Source organism: Leptonotus elevatus, chromosome 4 (assembly GCF_054856555.1).
Source record: "Leptonotus elevatus isolate MCC_2025b chromosome 4, RoL_Lele_1.0, whole genome shotgun sequence".
In the NCBI taxonomy this organism is placed as follows: Eukaryota; Metazoa; Chordata; class Actinopteri; order Syngnathiformes; family Syngnathidae; genus Leptonotus; species Leptonotus elevatus.
This window is the reverse complement of record NC_141242.1, coordinates 778,229-796,371: the sequence shown is the minus strand read 5'-3', so window position 1 is coordinate 796,371 and position 18,143 is coordinate 778,229. Positions and strand designations below refer to the sequence as shown.

The following is an 18,143-nucleotide window of genomic DNA, read 5'->3' as shown; positions in this document are numbered from 1 at the left end:
CCTGCAAGCGTCCAAGTGGTTCAGGTTTTTTTCCTTTCTGGACCTGCTGGGTTCCCCAATCCTGAAGAGACGAGACTGTCACGTAAGAGGAGAACTTTGAGATGAGAGCACTAAAAAAATGTGGTACGCTGCTCATTTCAAGCAGCCTTCCTCACTCCTGATCCTCAAGTTTTTGACATTTCCGTCCTCCAAGGGACAAACGCTTCCTCAAATCAGCTCGTCGGCAAGTTCTACGGAAGCCCGTTAACGATCTTTGGAATCAGCTGTGTTGGAGGATGGAAACATCTCAAAGAGCAGGTGCGAGGAAGCCTGATTTAGAGAGCAACTGTTCCTTCTCCTCCTCCTTCTTCTTCTCCTCCTTCTTCTTCTTCTTCTTCTTGCCGATTGCGAAATGTGCTTGCCTCATGCCGCGTTCCCAGAATAGCCCAAAGACTTTGAGCGTGCGCTGGTTCTTGTCCAAACTTGAGCCAGCGCCTCGTCCTCCCCGCCCAGGTGCTGGCATCTCCTTATTGAGGACCTTGAGAAGGAAGGAGGGGACACGGGGGGTTGGGCCCCGCCTCCTGCCCAGCCCTTCGGCCAATGAGGAGGCCCGGCGGCTCCAGTGTCGCTATAACAGAAGAAGATCATCGTTTGCAGAACCTGACAGCCGCTCTTGGCCAGCGGGGATCTCACGCTTCACGCTTCTTCCTGTTTTTCTTCTGCTGAGCTCAGGTAAGGAAGTCCAAATCCCAATTCTAGTCCAAATCCTGCTTCTCCAGTCCTCAAACGCAATCGTCACATAATCCAGCGATTCCCTGTCAGTGTGTTGCGTGACATCATCGGCGATGATGTCACTTCTCCAATGACTTTTGACAACGAAGACCGCACCTTTGCTCGTGATGTGTCGCGATCCGCTAATCCCGGTCCCAAACCTGCAGTCCCGGTCATAAAACCGTAATCATCCGCTCCAAGTGTGAAGCTCAAAACCAGCGCCGTGTTGTCAAGGGGCCAGCTGTCAGTCAAGTCCAGCTTGAGGTTCGAGCAGAAGCGCTGGCGCTGGATTCTACGGAAACTGTCGGTCCAGTCAACCGTCGGTTCCGATGCCGTTAATTTGTGTCGGCAGGTTGGGGGGGGGGGTCTCTTTAGGTCAGGGGTCACGACGCGGTGGCCTCCAAGAGCGGCCTGCCGGCCTGTTCTAAAAATAGCTCAGCAGTCACGACGCATCGCGATTTCCGACGACTGTGAAGTGTCGCACTTTGGCTTTCGTTTGTTTTCCAGTCCTTGAAATGATGAAATCATTCAAGGTCATTTGAGCACATTTCACGTCCTCTGATTTAAAGGTTCGAGTAGAACTTCCTGTGTCGGGTAGAAATATCACTCTTGTCCTCTACTCTTCTACAACTTCTACTTTCTTAAGATTCCTGCGTTGTCTTTGATGTTGTGGTATGCCTTGGATTGTTTGGTAGGCGTCGGTCCATTAAGTCGACCTTCCGGTGTCGGCTTTGAATTTTGTTGGCTCAGTCAAAGCATTTGTTTGCCTCTTGAGGGATCAACGGCAGATGCTTGCGACGGTGTCATTTTTCCGGCTTTGCCGTCCCCGAGGGTCGGTAGCATCCATTTGCCAAGCTGCAAATGGGCGTGGCACGCCGCCACATGGCGGCGGGATCAACACTTTAGCGCCCAGGCGGGTGGCAAAACTTCTCCGGACGTCAACACATTCCCATGCTCAGCGTTGGGGAGGCGGGACGAGACGGGACGGGACGGGACGGGACGGGACGGGACGGCACGCCAGGACCTTTTACCTTCCGACCTTTCTCGTGGGAGGCGACAGGGAATGTTCGGGTCGGGTCAAGATGGGACGTGATTGAAGGGAGCCAGCAGGCGGCCGCAAAAGGAGACGTGGGTGGCACCTCCAAGGACGGAAGCGGATCCCGGGTCGGCGTTCCGGGAAACCCGAGCCGGGCGGACGCCGCGCAGCTGCGACTCGGAAATAGACGGAGGAACGTGATAATCGGAATAATGTGCGCCTAAGCTCCTCTGCTCATTGGATCAACTCTTCACTCTATCACTCACACGTAGCATCTACGCTATGCTACGCTACGCTATGCTATGCTATGTTGTTGCTGTCAATTTGATGTGCTCATCTGATTGGATCAACTGTTGCCGGGCATCCTAATCACCACCACGATATGATACTTGATTCCATTTGGAATCTGTTTTAGTTGATTTGATTCAATTAGCAACACGATGCCAAAGACTCCATTTGTTTGCCGATTCAATTCATCATCACCGTGATACGATGCAATACGAATTGTGATGATGCTAAATTTATGGCTAATGCGCTACTCTCTCGTTTGATTGGGCAAACTGTTGCCGGGCAAGTTAACCACAGCGACTGTGCAAGACGACATCTTGTATTCTCTTGTATGACGGCAAATGCCCTCTCCTCTGATTGGGCAAACTTTTCCTGGCTAAATGAACGGCAGCCATGATATTAAAACGATTGCGCAATTAATCTCTCATCTGATTGGATGAACAGTTGCTGCGAAGATCAAATATGTTGCATTACGTTACGATTTGTCAACCACGTCATACGAGAGGCGTTTACATTAGTTTTAGATGAAGATTTAGATTCTATTATGGCAGCGCTCTCATCTGATTGGATCAACTGTCGCCGGGCACGTTCGTCACGACCTCCGCACGATATGATATCATCGTGCGATAGATACGGGAGACGACATGATAGCATGTGCTAAATGTTAGCATTTGTTGTTTTATATGACGCCTTTATTAATGTAAAACGATAAGATACGATACAACGGTGTCCGATATGTGAAATTGGAGCGTTGTTGTTGGGGCGTGTCGACAGCGCGTGGGTGGAGTTTTGTGTCCTGTGTCTAATTTTAAACTGTCGATCATTTTTTGCAAACTTGAAACTTCTGTCATCTGACACCAGTGGAAACCTTGCACATTTTAATGCTGCTTTTGGTTTGGAGATGCGGGGGGGTCAAATGTGTGTGCGGCGGAGGGGGGGGGGGGGGGGGTGGGGGCTCGTTTCAGTTATTTGGAAGCTGAGCTTTAAATAAAGGCGGCTTGTCGGCAAGTCGCTTCAACTCGAGACGTCGCCGGTCGACGCGTCCCAAAAAAGTGAGCGTTTCCTCACGAAAATCCGGCGCAAATCAATTTTGTGCCGCAAGTTTGAATATGTTGACGTTTACGTCCAGTTTTCTTGTTTGACTTTTACAGGTTGTAACGTCCACTTTCAACATGTCTGACACCGAAGACTAGTAAGTCCCACAGTGCAACAACACTCGGATTTTCCTTCGCGTCGCCGATTTATGTGTCTTCTTTTTGTCTCCTCTCCTAACAACTTGTGTCCTCTTTTCTGTCCTTGTCTCCTCTTTTTGTGCTTATTTCTGCTCTTGTATCAACTTCCTCTCATCTCCTCGTCCCCTCGACGTCTTCCCTTTTGTCCTCTCTTCTTGTGTCCTTTTTTTCAGTCGTCTTTTGTCTTGTCTTGTCTGACTTCTATGGCGTCCTCAACTTGTTTCCTATCTTCTTGTCTCCTCATGTCTTGTCCTTTTTTTCTCCTGTCCCCCGTGCGTCCTCTTTCTGCGTCCTCTTTCTATGTCCTCTTTCTGCGTCCTCTGTTGTATCCTTGTTTCTCCTTGTTTTGTATCCTCTTTGTGTCCTCAGTCGTGTCCTCTTTTCCCTTGTCTCCTCTTGTGTCTTCATTTTGCGTCCACCATCGTGACCTCATTTCTCATCCTGTGTCCTCTTTTTTCTTCTCCTGGTCTCCTCTATTTGTATCATTTTGTATGGTCTTGTCTCCACTGGTGTCCTTTTTTTGTCCTTCTACGTGTCCTCTCTTCTTCTCTCTTCTTGTATCCTCTTGTCCTCTACTTGCGTCTTCTTATTCCTCATTCCTTTTTGCCTCACTCTGTGTTGTCTTTTCTCTGCTCGCCGCCGTTTGCGTCTCTTTGTCCTCTTTTGTCTATTTTCTTGTCATCCCCAGCTCTCCCCTGTTCTCATCTTGTGTCTTCTTGTGTCCCCAGCGATCAGACAGAGGGTAAGTGCTACCATTCATCTGGGGCTTCTTTCTTCCTCTCGCCACGAACACCACCGTCATCATCATCATCATCATCATCATCATCATCACAATCGTCCCCACCAGTCGCCTGTCTTGGTGCACTGTTGCTGTTGGCGGTCTGGCTTGACTCCTCAGGCCGATGGCGGCGGCTGCGGTCGCTCGTGGCGTCGTAGCCGCCGCCGCCATCGGCGTCTCGGCATGACGGCCCGCATGGATCCCACTGGCGTACCCGCAGTCAAACAGCACGGGTACGCCGGTGGGATCTTTTTTGTAAATGTCTTTCTGCTTCCTCTCTTTCTCGGACCGCCGTGCAGAGTACGATGGTAAGGCCCTCACACTAACCCGACTTTGTCTTGCCAATTAACCCCGCCCCCGCCGCCCCCGCCGCCGCCGCCGCCTTCAAACCCTTCCGACACCCCGGAGCTTCCTAACAGCCTGTGGGACTCTCGGTCCTCGCCACTTGGTGTTCCTCCCCTAAACTTGCTGCTTCTCTGCTGGCGGTTCTCAAACTGGGCCGGTCCTGACACGATCACGGCGCAAAGAAAACTTCCCATTCCAAACCCATGAGCGTTCCCTCGTTGAGCTTTGGCCAATTAAAAGCTCCAAAGAAATGACTTACTGGTAACGAGTTGTTTACCAGAAGAAGAGGCACATTTTTTGTCCCCAACATGTTTTGTATTTTTTAGAATAAAGTTGTCTTGGTTCGAATGTTTTGACTCTAATCCACTCCATCCCCCAAAAAACAACAATTGTCGTAATGTTAAAGTATAAGTCAACCTTAAACACTTCTCGACAATAACATCTTATACGTGACCTCACTCGTCTAAGCATGACATTCTGTTTAATATTGTGTTATGGAGTTATGAAGATCAATCCTTCTGTTTTTGTCTATCTCGGGGGGCGGCCATTTTGCCACTTGCTGTCGACTGAAGGTGACGTCACAGTTGCTCAGGCAACGACCAATCACAGCGCACCTGTTTACCGAAGCTGCGCTGTGATTGGCTGTTGCCTGAGACCCGAGCAACTGTGATGTCACCTTCAGTCGGCAGCAAGTGGCAAAATGGCCGCCCCTGAGATGGTTAAAAACGGCTGCATTTTGCTGCTGAACTCGTATTCAACGCAATATTAAACAGAACAACATCTAAAAACAATGACTCCATTTTTGCCAGACTCCATCAATGGTACGGTCATCGTGCTTCTCTTTTTGGCCAACAGGGGGCAGTTCAAGACAAACAGACACATACGCTGTTCATTGAGTCGTCTTAACTCCTCTCAGTTGATCAGTACAGCACGAAGATGAGTCGTTCTTCGTAGAGGATAAAGAATATATTGTTACAGTGTGAGGGCGGATCCCAAACACGCGGACAACAGAACAATTGACAAAATGCGTTTTGTGGTGCACACACAAGCACAAAAATACAACTCCAATCGCTTGAAAACTGCAAGGAGTTTTGTAGGGATGCTCAATTATGAAGAAAATATTCATCACGATTAATTTGGCAACTATTGAAATCACAGTTCGGAGAATCATTTGGGTTTTTGGTACAAAACAAGAAAATGTTTAAACAAATACATTTCTTTGAAACACTATAATTATGCAAGTTCCTTTTGATCCAAACAAGATTGATTTAATTCCTCATTTTAAAATAAATATATGCAAATATATACATTTAAACAGCAGAAAATGAGCATGAATAATCATTTATTGCTGTTTACGATTATGCCGGCGTTGTAATTGTGGAGCGTAATCATTGAAATTGTCATTGAATTTCAATGAATGGCACTACAAGCCGACAAGGAGGGAAAAAAATCACAAAAGCGCTCGCAAACCCGCTGCCAACGAACTTTCTGCATCTGTCGGTTGCTTGAGGCGTTAAAACGCTGCAACTAATTAGCGTCAATGTTAAGCGAGCTGACTGAAAGGCTAAGCTATGTGTTTGTTTTCAATACACACGGTTTAGTTGTCTTTGATGTTCAGCTTGAGAGTAAACTTCAGCTGGGAGAGGCAAGAAGTCGCTTGAAGCCTCCTTTTGCCACTCAGCGCTTGTATATCAAAAAAAACGTGTGGGTCGAGTCACTCACGTGCCAAGGCACCGCCGTTTCTTGGAAAAATAGGACTTTTTTAAAAATGTTATATATATATATAAGATTATGGATGACATTTGATCCCCAAATTGGTCTTGCAAAGCTTAGCACACGTGGTGATGAATTATATTGATTTGCATGTTAGCAATATGGAGGAGCCGTCAAAAGAGTGCCACTTCCTTGTCCCTTTGGTCTTTTGCATGTTTCCCTTCTCCAACACAGCTGATATCTGATCAGCTCATCAGCATAAGCCTGATAACGATCCCGTTGACCCGGGATGGCCCACCTCTGATCTTGGGGGAAACGATTGTCCTCGGACCCCAAACGTTTGAGAGCCAAGCGCCGCACTAAATGTCCTTCTCTTTGCCTCCATTAACCGCATGTGGTGCGGCCGTAGCGGAGGAGCTAGTAGAGGAGGTAGAGGTGGCCCTTGAGACAGAGGCAGAACCGGAAGCGGAACCTGAGCTCGAACCTGAAGCAGAAGCAGAAGATGAGCCGGAAGGTATGTGGCATGGACGGGGGGAGGGCGGGCGGGGACGGACGGACGGACGAGGAGGTATTCTATCATCCTTTCCCGACAACAAATGTGCGCTCCATTCATGCTAATGCTAATGCTAACTTACCTTCTTTTCACCTCTGAGCAAAGTTAAAGACTCACAGCTAGCGAGCGAGCTCCACGTAGACGTTCATGTTCATGTTCATTTCATATCATGCCATGCATAATAGTACAGACTTTGTTCTTCAATGATAACCACACCAATTTTGTTGATAGAAGAAGCTAATGATTTTTGCAAATGGTGGTCGTACACTGAAAACCACTTCTTACGTAACGGTAAAGACAAACCGCTTCATGACAATCCTGTGTGTTGCACACGTGTTTCCCTTCAAGCTCTGCGGACTGCCGGCTCAAGGTCATAAATCATTGAAATCATTGAAATCATTGAAATCATTGAAACCATTGAAATCATTGAAATCATTGAAATCATTGAAATCATTGAAATCATTGAAATCATTGAAATCATTGACGTTCCGACGCTTTCAGAAATTCAAACTGTTAGCATTTTCACGTTAGCGTACATACTACTAGCTTTTTATTCTGCTCGTCATCCCAGAATGACCTTCTTCATTCTCAGCTGCTTTTTATTTTTATTTTTTTGTCATTCCTCTTTTTGGTTATCTGATCAATTAACTAATGACAATTAAAACCCTATTTGCTGAAATCATCAGAAATGAAGCAGTTTTATTCCTTCGATGATCTGCTCACGATAACAAAACAATCATCAGAAGGAAAGCTGTTGATGATGTCATCAAATTAAAGCTGCTTTTCAAGATAATAACAGCTGTTTTGTTCCTTTTCATGATCGCATGATTCTGTTAACGTTCTTTCGGTGATCGCAAGTCATCATCAGAACCAAACGTTGTTCATTTGATGTAACAATAAGAATTCATCATCAATCAGTCATCATCAGAATCAAAGCTGTTTTTTGTTCCTCAATAGATTCATCATCAGGTTTAAAACTAATTTTGTTACTTCCACAATCTAATAATGACAATCAGATTTCAAGCTGCCCAAACACGCACGCACACGCACACGCACACGCATTGCGTGATTGAGAACAAAAAGAAGATCTAAAGCTGTTCTTTGATCTTTTGATAATTTCATACTGGAAATCATTCCAATTAAAGCTTCAGCTTCAATCTGATGACGTCATCGATGTGATGGTGACAATCAGAATTCAAGATGATTTCCTGTCTGTGGTCAATCATCAAAATGAAAGTTGATTTCTTTATTTTTTTTGTCCTTTGATGATGTGACGACGCGTCATCATCAAAATGAAAGCTGCCGTCGCTCTTGTCGGAAATAAACGGCTGTTTAGCACAACATGTAAGCAAACAAAACAATCAAAGCTCAGATTTGTTTTGCTTTGGACGAGCTAATACGCTAACCACGTTAGCCGTGACGGTAGCGCTAATCACGCTAATAATTGCGCTAGTCGCCACATAGATGATTGAACAGCAATCATCAGCACAAAATGGATGCCAGCTTTGAGCTTTTTAGCATTTAGCTCAAGTTTGCTTGTGGAACTTTTGCTGCTCCCCGAGCACCGAAGCTAACACTTTTATTTTCTATTCTGCTTTTGTTCTGGACGCTTGCTGCATGCAGAGGCCTTTGAAGAGGAAGGTACGTTCTTTTCACAATCAAACTTTTCCTTTTTCATTTTTGGAGCGTCGCACAACCGTGTGCAAAATGTCAAAAAGTGTCAAACAAACAAAACAAAACAGACAAAAGCGTCAGCGGAGAAAAAGGGTGAAAGAATATGAGACGCCAACGAGTCCCCGCCGCCCCCTCGTCAGCTGCATGGCATGAAGCAGCCGGCCAATGGGAGAGGACCCTTGTGATCATGTGACCTTGCCCGTCCCGCCGACAGAGAAGACGACGACGAGGACGAGAAAGACGCCACACATTTTGTTAGCATTTAGCTGAAGAGGCGAATATTAATAACACAGTGAACCCTTGCTATAGAAATGCATTTATTTGCTTTGATCATTGCTTACTTTAATATTTTAACCCGGAAACAAAGATTTCAAAGTCATCTTACAACATGACTCTTCACAATTAATGACTTACACAGGAATTGATTTGAAAATGGACCCTGGCGTGTGTGTCGCTAAATTAACAATGACTACTTTCCTATCAGCCCTTTTAGGACATTTTTGACTCAACGGGGAAGTCACTATCAAATATTTTTTAGAACCAATGATTTTGTTATACCGTGGATTACTCGAATAATTGGATAACAATTTATTTTGCAAGAGAAACAATTATTTTCCAATGTTTATTAACCGTTGTTAGGTTCATTATGAGGCGGCTGGCGGCTTAGCACGTCCGCCTCGCAGTGCAGAGGACGTGAGATGGAGTCCGGGTTTCGGCCTTCCTGGGTGGAGTTTGCGTGTTCTCCCCGTGCTTGCGTGGCTTTTCTCCGGGTTCGCCGCTTTCCTCCCACATTCCAAAGTCATGCGCGGCACGTTGATTGAACGCTCCAAATTGTCCCCAGGTGCGATTGTGAATGTGGAAGGTTGCTGGTCTCGGCGTGCCCTGCGATTGGCTGGCAACCCGTTGAGGGTGTACCCCGCCTACTGCCCGAAGCCAGCTGGGATAGGCTCCAGCAACCCTTGTGAGGACAAGCGGTTAAGAAAATGGATGGATGGAAGGTTAATGATGTAACTTCCGCCATCTAGTGGACGAGTATAGAGTTGTTGTGCCTGCCACGACATGGCACGAACACAGAGAAGAAAAAAAGGAATCCGTTTTCATCTCGACCTTCATGACCTCTCGTGGCATCATCTTGAGGAGTTGACCTTCCTGTCGGAGCTCGACTGAAATGTTGCAGTTGTCCTCAAGCCAACATGGCACCTTCCAAGGAGCGGGTACTTTTGGCGCCATCTTGTGGCAATATTACAGAAAGCACAAAAATATGTGGCTGGCTGTGAGCTATCGAACGTTATGAAAAGGCGCTGCTCTCGTTCTCACTTTCTCGCAGTCAAGAAGTGAGAGACTATTTCATAACATCACGTCGAGGAGAGGAAAAGAAAGAAATAAGAGGCAAATCATGCTTGCTTCAATCTGCCCATTGAAGAATACTGAAAACTAACACAGGGAAACAATAGAGAATTCAACATTGTATATTTCAATAGCAAAAAAGGTTCAACCAAACCACAAAATGTAGTTAACGTCCACTAGCTGAATGCTAACATGCACTGTAAGCACTATAGACAGGCTAATGGAAATTAGCATCAATGATTCTTCTTCGTGCTGTTATTTGCACGGCATCTCGACCAGTCGAGCTCAGTGCTGCCAACTGGCAAGTTGTGGCACAACACGGCACTACACTGACGGCACACGACGCCAACGTCAGACTTGGTTGTATGTCGGCTGTGAAAATTCATCACAAAACCACGGCTTAAAAATGTGCGGGGGTTCACTGTAATCACCTTTTAATATGTTTGCTCCTTTTCCCCCTTGAAACTCTAATCACGATTAATCATTTGAACGCGTGAGAGACTTGATTACGTTTGGCTTCTAACAGCATTAAATGTACTTGTCCCCTCCCTCTTTCAACCGCCGCCGCCATCTTGATTTGCGTCCTGCAGAGGAGAAGCCCAAATTCAAGTAAGTCACATGACCACCAAACCTTTCACCTCACCTCTTTTCAAAAGCCGAAGAATGAAAGCAAACGTTGTGATTTCATCCTAGGATGAGCGCTCCCAAGATCCCCGATGGCGAGAAAGTCGACTTTGACGTAAGTTGCCGGCACAGGTGAGGTAAGTCACATTTGTGGCAAAAGTCAGTCTCAAGCAAGTCCAGTCAAGGCCGTCCTTGCTTGACTTTAGCAACCTATCGAACAATCTTGAAGAATCGGGAACGTGCCCACTTTTACTCGCAGTCCGTCCTTCTCGGTATTTCTTCTTCACGTTTGCCTTCGTCACTGTAGTAAACGTACAGATCAGAAGGAAACCACCAAGGCGTAAAAAAACATTTTGGGGGAAAAGGTATCACATTAAAATGTGATGAATTAAAATGTCATTCCTTATCATGTAAGTTTCACGTTGTCATGACCACTTGAACTCTTTCAAACCAAAAACATAGAAATAAGTTATTTTTATGCTAGAACATACAGAAAACTTTGATGCGGCTTCTGACCTGAAGAGGTGGCTTAAAGCAATGGTAGTTATGACAAAAAACGGCCAGCAGGTGGTCGCCGAGTAGAAGAGATCAACCATGGCCATGTTGAGAAAAAGCTCAATTCCTCACAATTCTAAACATATTTATGAATAATGATGAAACTTAGCTACATTCTAATGCTAACGGCTGCAAAATGGAAGCAGATAGAAATCTTTTCCTGATGAAAGAAGAGACTCTCATCTTTCTTTTGGCAGCTTCCATGTTTTTAAAGCAATAGAACACAATATTGTGCGGGCCTTGCAAAATCGGTCAAAATCCAGTAAAGCGAAGGAAGGGGGTTGCTTCAGTCAAAATGGCTGCCAGCGAATGCGTTAAACCACATCACGATGACTTCAAATCTCGTCATGACATTTTTTTCCGAACAAAGACCTAAAGAACTTCAAGGGAGCAAAATAGACGTGACTTCATTTACGTTTACATTGAATGGCACGAGAAATGTTTTCAACGTGAAAAGTCGGTCGGTCGGTCGGATGTGGGGGCGGGGCTCCAGTCTGACGGTGGGTGGTCTGGATGCGTTCAGGACATCCAGAAGAAGCGTCAGAACAAAGACCTGGTGGAGCTGCAGGGCCTGATCGACGCCCACTTTGAATGCCGGAAGAAGGAGGAGGAGGACATCATCGCCCTCAAGGACAGGATTGTGAGTGTGGCGACCAATCGCGCTGCACTTGCTGATTGGGACACTTCATTAGGTACACCCAATCAAAAGACATCCGTTTGTGTTTAGGCGTCAAATGAAGGAAGAAGGAAGCAATCGCCTACTTTGCGTTGGATTTCATTTGATAGTGTACCTAATGAAGCGTCCAGTGAGTTGCGATGTCGCCAAACACATCGCGGCGACTTGAAAGTTGGATTTCAATGTGGCACACGTGAAAGCGAAAGTGACACTTTGCTTGCGGTCAACTTCCTGCAGGAGAAGCGTCGCGCCGAGAGGGCCGAGCAGCAGAGGGTCCGCGCCGAGAAGGACAAGGAGCGCCAGGCCAGGCGGGAGGTCTGTCAAGCCCGCCCACTGCCACGCCCCCCATCCCGCACCTCGCCCCTGATTGCGTTTGTGCGTGCAGGAGGAGCGTCGCATCAAGGAGGAATCCGACGCCAAGAAGAAGGCGGGGGAGGAGGCCAAGAAGAAGTCTGCTCTGTCCAACATGGGAGCCACCTACAGCAGCCATCTACAGAGGGTGCGCACGCACACGCCGTCACTACGGCAACCAAACGCCTCATCTTTTCCTTTTTCATCGTCCTTAACGGAACCGCAAACAATCTGTATGGCTGCTTGGATGAGTGCGCTGCGGAACCGGTCGCTTCAAACTCGTCTTCAAAATGTGACTGTGTTACTATGGAAATATTTTTCGACACGTAACGCTGAAAATTAACTCAAACTCTTTTTTGGGGGGAGAAATTATGGACCAGCGATGAAATAAAATGCAGATAAACATTCGGCACGTTTTCCAGGAAAAACTGGGTGCCGGGGGAAATCCCTCTCAAAAATGGGAAATCCCCCTCAAAAATGGGAAATCAACCCAAAAATAATTCTTGACAATCATTTGTTATATGGAACCTCACGAGTCGAAATGGTGGCGGTGGTATTCTGCTTGGCATGTGTTAGTGGAATACGAGTTTTGGAGCAAAATCCAGCCGTTTTTAGCCATCTGAGGGGGCGGCCATTTTGCCACTTGCTGTCGACTGAAGATGAAATGGCCGCCCCCTGAGATAGACAAAAACAGCTGGATTTTGCTTCATTACTCGTATTCCACAAACGTACTGTATTATTCATCAGAATGTCATATTTAGACGAGTGAGGTGACGTATAATATTGTCAAGAAATGCTTAAGGTTGACTTCCGCTTTAAAAATGTTTTTGCAAAAATATTAAGAATTTTTTTTTTTTAAATAATAGAATATTGTCAAGAAATGCTTAAGGTTGACTTCCGCTTTAAAAATGTTTTTGCAAAAATATTAAGATTTTTTTTTTTAAATAATAGAATATTGTCAAGAAATGCTTAAGGTTGACTTCCGCTTTAAAAATGTTTTTGCAAAAATATTAAGATTTTTTTTTTTTTAAATAATAGAATATTGTCAAGAAATGCTTAAGGTTGACTTCCGCTTTAAAAATGTTTTTGCAAAAATATTAAGAATTAATTTTTTTTAAATAATAGAATATTGTCAAGAAATGCTTAAGGTTGACTTCCGCTTTAAAAATGTTTTTGCAAAAATATTAAGATTTTTTTTTTTTTTAAATAATAGAATATTGTCAAGAAATGCTTAAGGTTGACTTCCGCTTTAAAAATGTTTTTGCAAAAATATTAAGATTTTTTTTTTTTTAAATAATAGAATATTGTCAAGAAATGCTTAAGGTTGACTTCCGCTTTAAAAATGTTTTTGCAAAAATATTAAGATTTTTTTTTTTTAAATAATAGAATATTGTCAAGAAATGCTTAAGGTTGACTTCCGCTTTAAAAATGTTTTTGCAAAAATATTAAGATTTTTTTTTTTTAAATAATAGAATATTGTCAAGAAATGCTTAAGGTTGACTTCCGCTTTAAAAATGTTTTTGCAAAAATATTAAGATTTTTTATTTTTTTAATAATAATAGAATATTGTTAAGAAATGCTTAAGGTTGACTTCCGCTTTAAAAATGTTTTTGCAAAAATATTAAGAATTTTTTTTTTTAAATAATAGAATATTGTCAAGAAATGCTTAAGGTTGACTTCCGCTTTAAAAATGTTTTTGCAAAAATATTAAGATTATTTTTTTTTAAATAATAGAATATTGTCAAGAAATGCTTAAGGTTGACTTCCGCTTTAAAAATGTTTTTGCAAAAATATTAAGAATTTTTTTTTTTTAAATAATAGAATATTGTCAAGAAATGCTTAAGGTTGACTTCCGCTTTAAAAATGTTTTTGCAAAAATATTAAGATTTTTTTTTTTAAATAATAGAATATTGTCAAGAAATGCTTAAGGTTGACTTCCGCTTTAAAAATGTTTTTGCAAAAATATTAAGATTTTTTTTTTTTTAAATAATAGAATATTGTCAAGAAATGCTTAAGGTTGACTTCCGCTTTAAAAATGTTTTTGCAAAAATATTAAGAATTAATTTTTTTTAAATAATAGAATATTGTCAAGAAATGCTTAAGGTTGACTTCCGCTTTAAAAATGTTTTTGCAAAAATATTAAGATTTTTTTTTTTTTTAAATAATAGAATATTGTCAAGAAATGCTTAAGGTTGACTTCCGCTTTAAAAATGTTTTTGCAAAAATATTAAGATTTTTTTTTTTTTAAATAATAGAATATTGTCAAGAAATGCTTAAGGTTGACTTCCGCTTTAAAAATGTTTTTGCAAAAATATTAAGATTTTTTTTTTTTAAATAATAGAATATTGTCAAGAAATGCTTAAGGTTGACTTCCGCTTTAAAAATGTTTTTGCAAAAATATTAAGATTTTTTTTTTTTTAAATAATAGAATATTGTCAAGAAATGCTTAAGGTTGACTTCCGCTTTAAAAATGTTTTTGCAAAAATATTAAGATTTTTTATTTTTTTAATAATAATAGAATATTGTTAAGAAATGCTTAAGGTTGACTTCCGCTTTAAAAATGTTTTTGCAAAAATATTAAGAATTTTTTTTTTTAAATAATAGAATATTGTCAAGAAATGCTTAAGGTTGACTTCCGCTTTAAAAATGTTTTTGCAAAAATATTAAGATTTTTTTTTTTTTAAATAATAGAATATTGTCAAGAAATGCTTAAGGTTGACTTCCGCTTTAAAAATGTTTTTGCAAAAATATTAAGAATTTTTTTTTTTAAATAATAGAATATTGTCAAGAAATGCTTAAGGTTGACTTCCGCTTTAAAAATGTTTTTGCAAAAATATTAAGAATTAATTTTTTTTAAATAATAGAATATTGTCAAGAAATGCTTAAGGTTGACTTCCGCTTTAAAAATGTTTTTGCAAAAATATTAAGATTTTTTTTTTTTTAAATAATAGAATATTGTCAAGAAATGCTTAAGGTTGACTTCCGCTTTAAAAATGTTTTTGCAAAAATATTAAGATTTTTTTTTTTAAATAATAGAATATTGTCAAGAAATGCTTAAGGTTGACTTCCGCTTTAAAAATGTTTTTGCAAAAATATTAAGATTTTTTTTTTTTTAAATAATAGAATATTGTCAAGAAATGCTTAAGGTTGACTTCCGCTTTAAAAATGTTTTTGCAAAAATATTAAGATTTTTTATTTTTTTAATAATAATAGAATATTGTTAAGAAATGCTTAAGGTTGACTTCCGCTTTAAAAATGTTTTTGCAAAAATATTAAGAATTTTTTTTTTAAAATAATAGAATATTGTCAAGAAATGCTTAAGGTTGACTTCCGCTTTAAAAATGTTTTTGCAAAAATATTAAGATTATTTTTTTTTAAATAATAGAATATTGTCAAGAAATGCTTAAGGTTGACTTCCGCTTTAAAAATGTTTTTGCAAAAATATTAAGATTTTTTTTTTTTTTAAATAATAGAATATTGTTAAGAAATGCTTAAGGTTGACTTCCGCTTTAAAAATGTTTTTGCAAAAATATTAAGATTTTTTTTTTTTTTAAATAATAGAATATTGTCAAGAAATGCTTAAGGTTGACTTCCGCTTTAAAAATGTTTTTGCAAAAATATTAAGAATTTTTTTTTTAATAATAATAGAATATTGTTAAGAAATGCTTAAGGTTGACTTCCGCTTTAAAAATGTTTTTGCAAAAATATTAAGATTTTTTTTTTTTTAAATAATAGAATATTGTCAAGAAATGCTTAAGGTTGACTTCCGCTTTAAAAATGTTTTTGCAAAAATATTAAGAATTTTTTTTTTTTAAATAATAGAATATTGTCAAGAAATGCTTAAGGTTGACTTCCGCTTTAAAAATGTTTTTGCAAAAATATTAAGAATTTTTTTTTTAATAATAATAGAATATTGTCAAGAAATGCTTAAGGTTGACTTCCGCTTTAAAAATGTTTTTGCAAAAATATTAAGATTTTTTTTTTTAATAATAATAGAATATTGTTAAGAAATGCTTAAGGTTGACTTCCGCTTTAAAAATGTTTTTGCAAAAATATTAAGATTTTTTTTTTTTTTTTAAATATCTGTGACAGCTGCAGTTCATGCTTTAGCCTGATGGTGTGACAATGGCAGCCATCTCGAAGGATGGAGGGAGGGAGGGAGGGAGGGATGGATGGACGGATGTGCAGACGGACTGACAGGCTCCAGCCAGATGGACCGTCGGGTGTATACTGTAGATGGAGGACAGTTAGACGATGGATGGACGAAGGAAGGGACGAAGGAAGGGACGAAGGCGCTGACCTCGGTGCGGCTTTTGTCTCCGTCAGGCGGACCAGAAGCGAGGAGGAAAGAAAGAGACGGAGAGAGAGAAGAAGAAGAAAATTTTGGCCGCCAGACGCAAGCAGCTCAACATCGACCATCTCAACGAGGACAAGCTCAGGTTCAATACATGCGCCAACACACAACATGTATGACGCTCCGTACAGAACGACAAATCCAGCCAGTAAAGATAGCTCAGAAAACATCAGCATGGTGGCACATGGCATCGTTATCTGTCTTCTTGATACTGTGTTACGCATTGGATTTGTTCAACATTCACTTCATTATATATTGCAATATACAGTAACGTAGCTTTTCCCATCATATCCAATTTTGCCAAATTATTGTTGTCAAAACACGGCGCCGTCATTTATGTTTCCAAGATTCACGTTGATCTGAATCCGTTAAGCGACATATGCTAGCGTTTTCTCACGGGTTGGCAACAGTAGAGCAAAATGTCGCACATTTGACGAAACATAGCAACGATCACTTCATCGTCGACGTCATTATCCATCCTCAAATTTCACAATATCTGATTGTTGCCTTACTCGATTGCGGAACTCCCAACGAATTGATCAAATGCGTTATGCCCAAAAAAAAACCATCATTTTGATATAGTATATTGTTCTTCTGACGTTTAATTTAGGATAGATTTGTATGATTTCATGCGCTTATCATCGTTGATGGCAAAATCAGGCAAATCACATCGTCAATGTGCGCTACATTGTTCACCTTTTGTCTATTTCAATTGAAACGAATGCTTTTTAAGGTTTTTTACTTAATGCACCTTCAGTCGAGGTATCATCGCAGTCTATGGTTTTCCAATGAAAAGCAATTGTCGCACAACCTCCAATTGGTCAATCAATAATCATTTGGTCAATCAATAATCGCGTTCCAGGGACAAGATCAACGAGTTGTACGATTGGATGTGTCAGCTGGAATCGGAGAAGTTCGACCACACGGAGAGGCTGAAGAAGCAGAAGTACGAGGTGAGTGTCAAAACAGCACGCAACAAACATATAATGACATCAAAACGTCCAAAACTAAACGTGGACGGGATCTTTGCGCCCCGGCAGGTCACCACCCTGCGCAAGAGAGTGGAGGAGCTCAGCAAGTTGTAAGTAACATCTAAGCATGTTGGGATTACAGCGCCACTGCTGGTCAGGATGACGCATTGCACCATTTCAATTATTACATTATTATTATTATTATTATTATTATGGTTTAAGATCTTTTTATTATGCAATGTTAGCCGAATTGTGAACTTGGCTTCACACTATCATCTGGAGTTGTACAAAAGATAAATTTTTTCAAATTCAGATTTTGATGACTTATTACTGACCCTGAAAATTGGAAACAAAAACTCGTAAAAACAAGTTTGCATGACATGATAGCACACTTGCTGGAAAATCACTAACAAGAAGGTATTATTATTATTTTGTAAAAGTTTTATTGTTAGCTACTTTGGATGCTATTGTATTGCTAACACGATTTTACAGTAGCTACCTTCAACTCCATGTTCATGTCTACTTATTTTTAACATTGATCCAAAATGATGAATCGCAAGCTGTAGCCTATATAAGTTTCAAGTTAAGCACAAATTTCAACATGCTAACGTAGCTTCATTTGTCCATTCCACAGCAGCAAGAAGGGAGCCGCCCGCCGCAGGAAGTAGACGCCGCCGGCAACAAAGTTAGTCGAGCTGAGAAGACGCACCACGTCATCGCGCTGAGGATGCATCGCCATCGGCCGCCGCTAGCCACTAGCGGCTAGCCGCTAAAGATAGCAATAAAACATGTTGGACCTCCTCGCTCTGCACTGTTTGGTTCTCAGTATTTTTGTAAATAAAGTTTGACTCTTCAAGATGACATTTTTGCGCCTCTTGTCATTCTACGATGCTAAC

The 18,143-nt window shown here is 41.3% G+C and overlaps 1 protein-coding gene across 3 annotated transcripts; it reads left to right on the top strand.

The window, feature by feature from the left end:
* Window positions 1-554: 554 nt before the first annotated feature.
* LOC147174889 (troponin T, fast skeletal muscle isoforms-like) lies at window positions 555-18,108 on the top strand. Of its 3 annotated transcripts, XM_086073481.1 has the most exons (14): window positions 555-711; window positions 3,226-3,266; window positions 4,035-4,048; window positions 6,552-6,656; window positions 8,319-8,336; window positions 10,307-10,325; window positions 10,410-10,455; window positions 11,419-11,535; window positions 11,809-11,886; window positions 11,957-12,070; window positions 16,249-16,361; window positions 17,139-17,229; window positions 17,317-17,357; window positions 17,882-18,108. In XM_086073481.1, exons 2-14 carry the CDS (start codon window positions 3,247-3,249, stop codon window positions 17,913-17,915), a joined length of 810 nt encoding a protein of 269 aa, XP_085929607.1. In that variant the 5' UTR covers window positions 555-711; window positions 3,226-3,246; the 3' UTR covers window positions 17,916-18,108. The 3 variants fall into 3 exon arrangements, with proteins under 3 accessions (XP_085929607.1, XP_085929608.1, XP_085929609.1); XM_086073482.1 differs by lacking the exon at window positions 6,552-6,656 and having other exon boundaries at window positions 557-711; XM_086073483.1 differs by lacking the exons at window positions 6,552-6,656; window positions 8,319-8,336 and having other exon boundaries at window positions 557-711.
* Window positions 18,109-18,143: the final 35 nt, after the last annotated feature.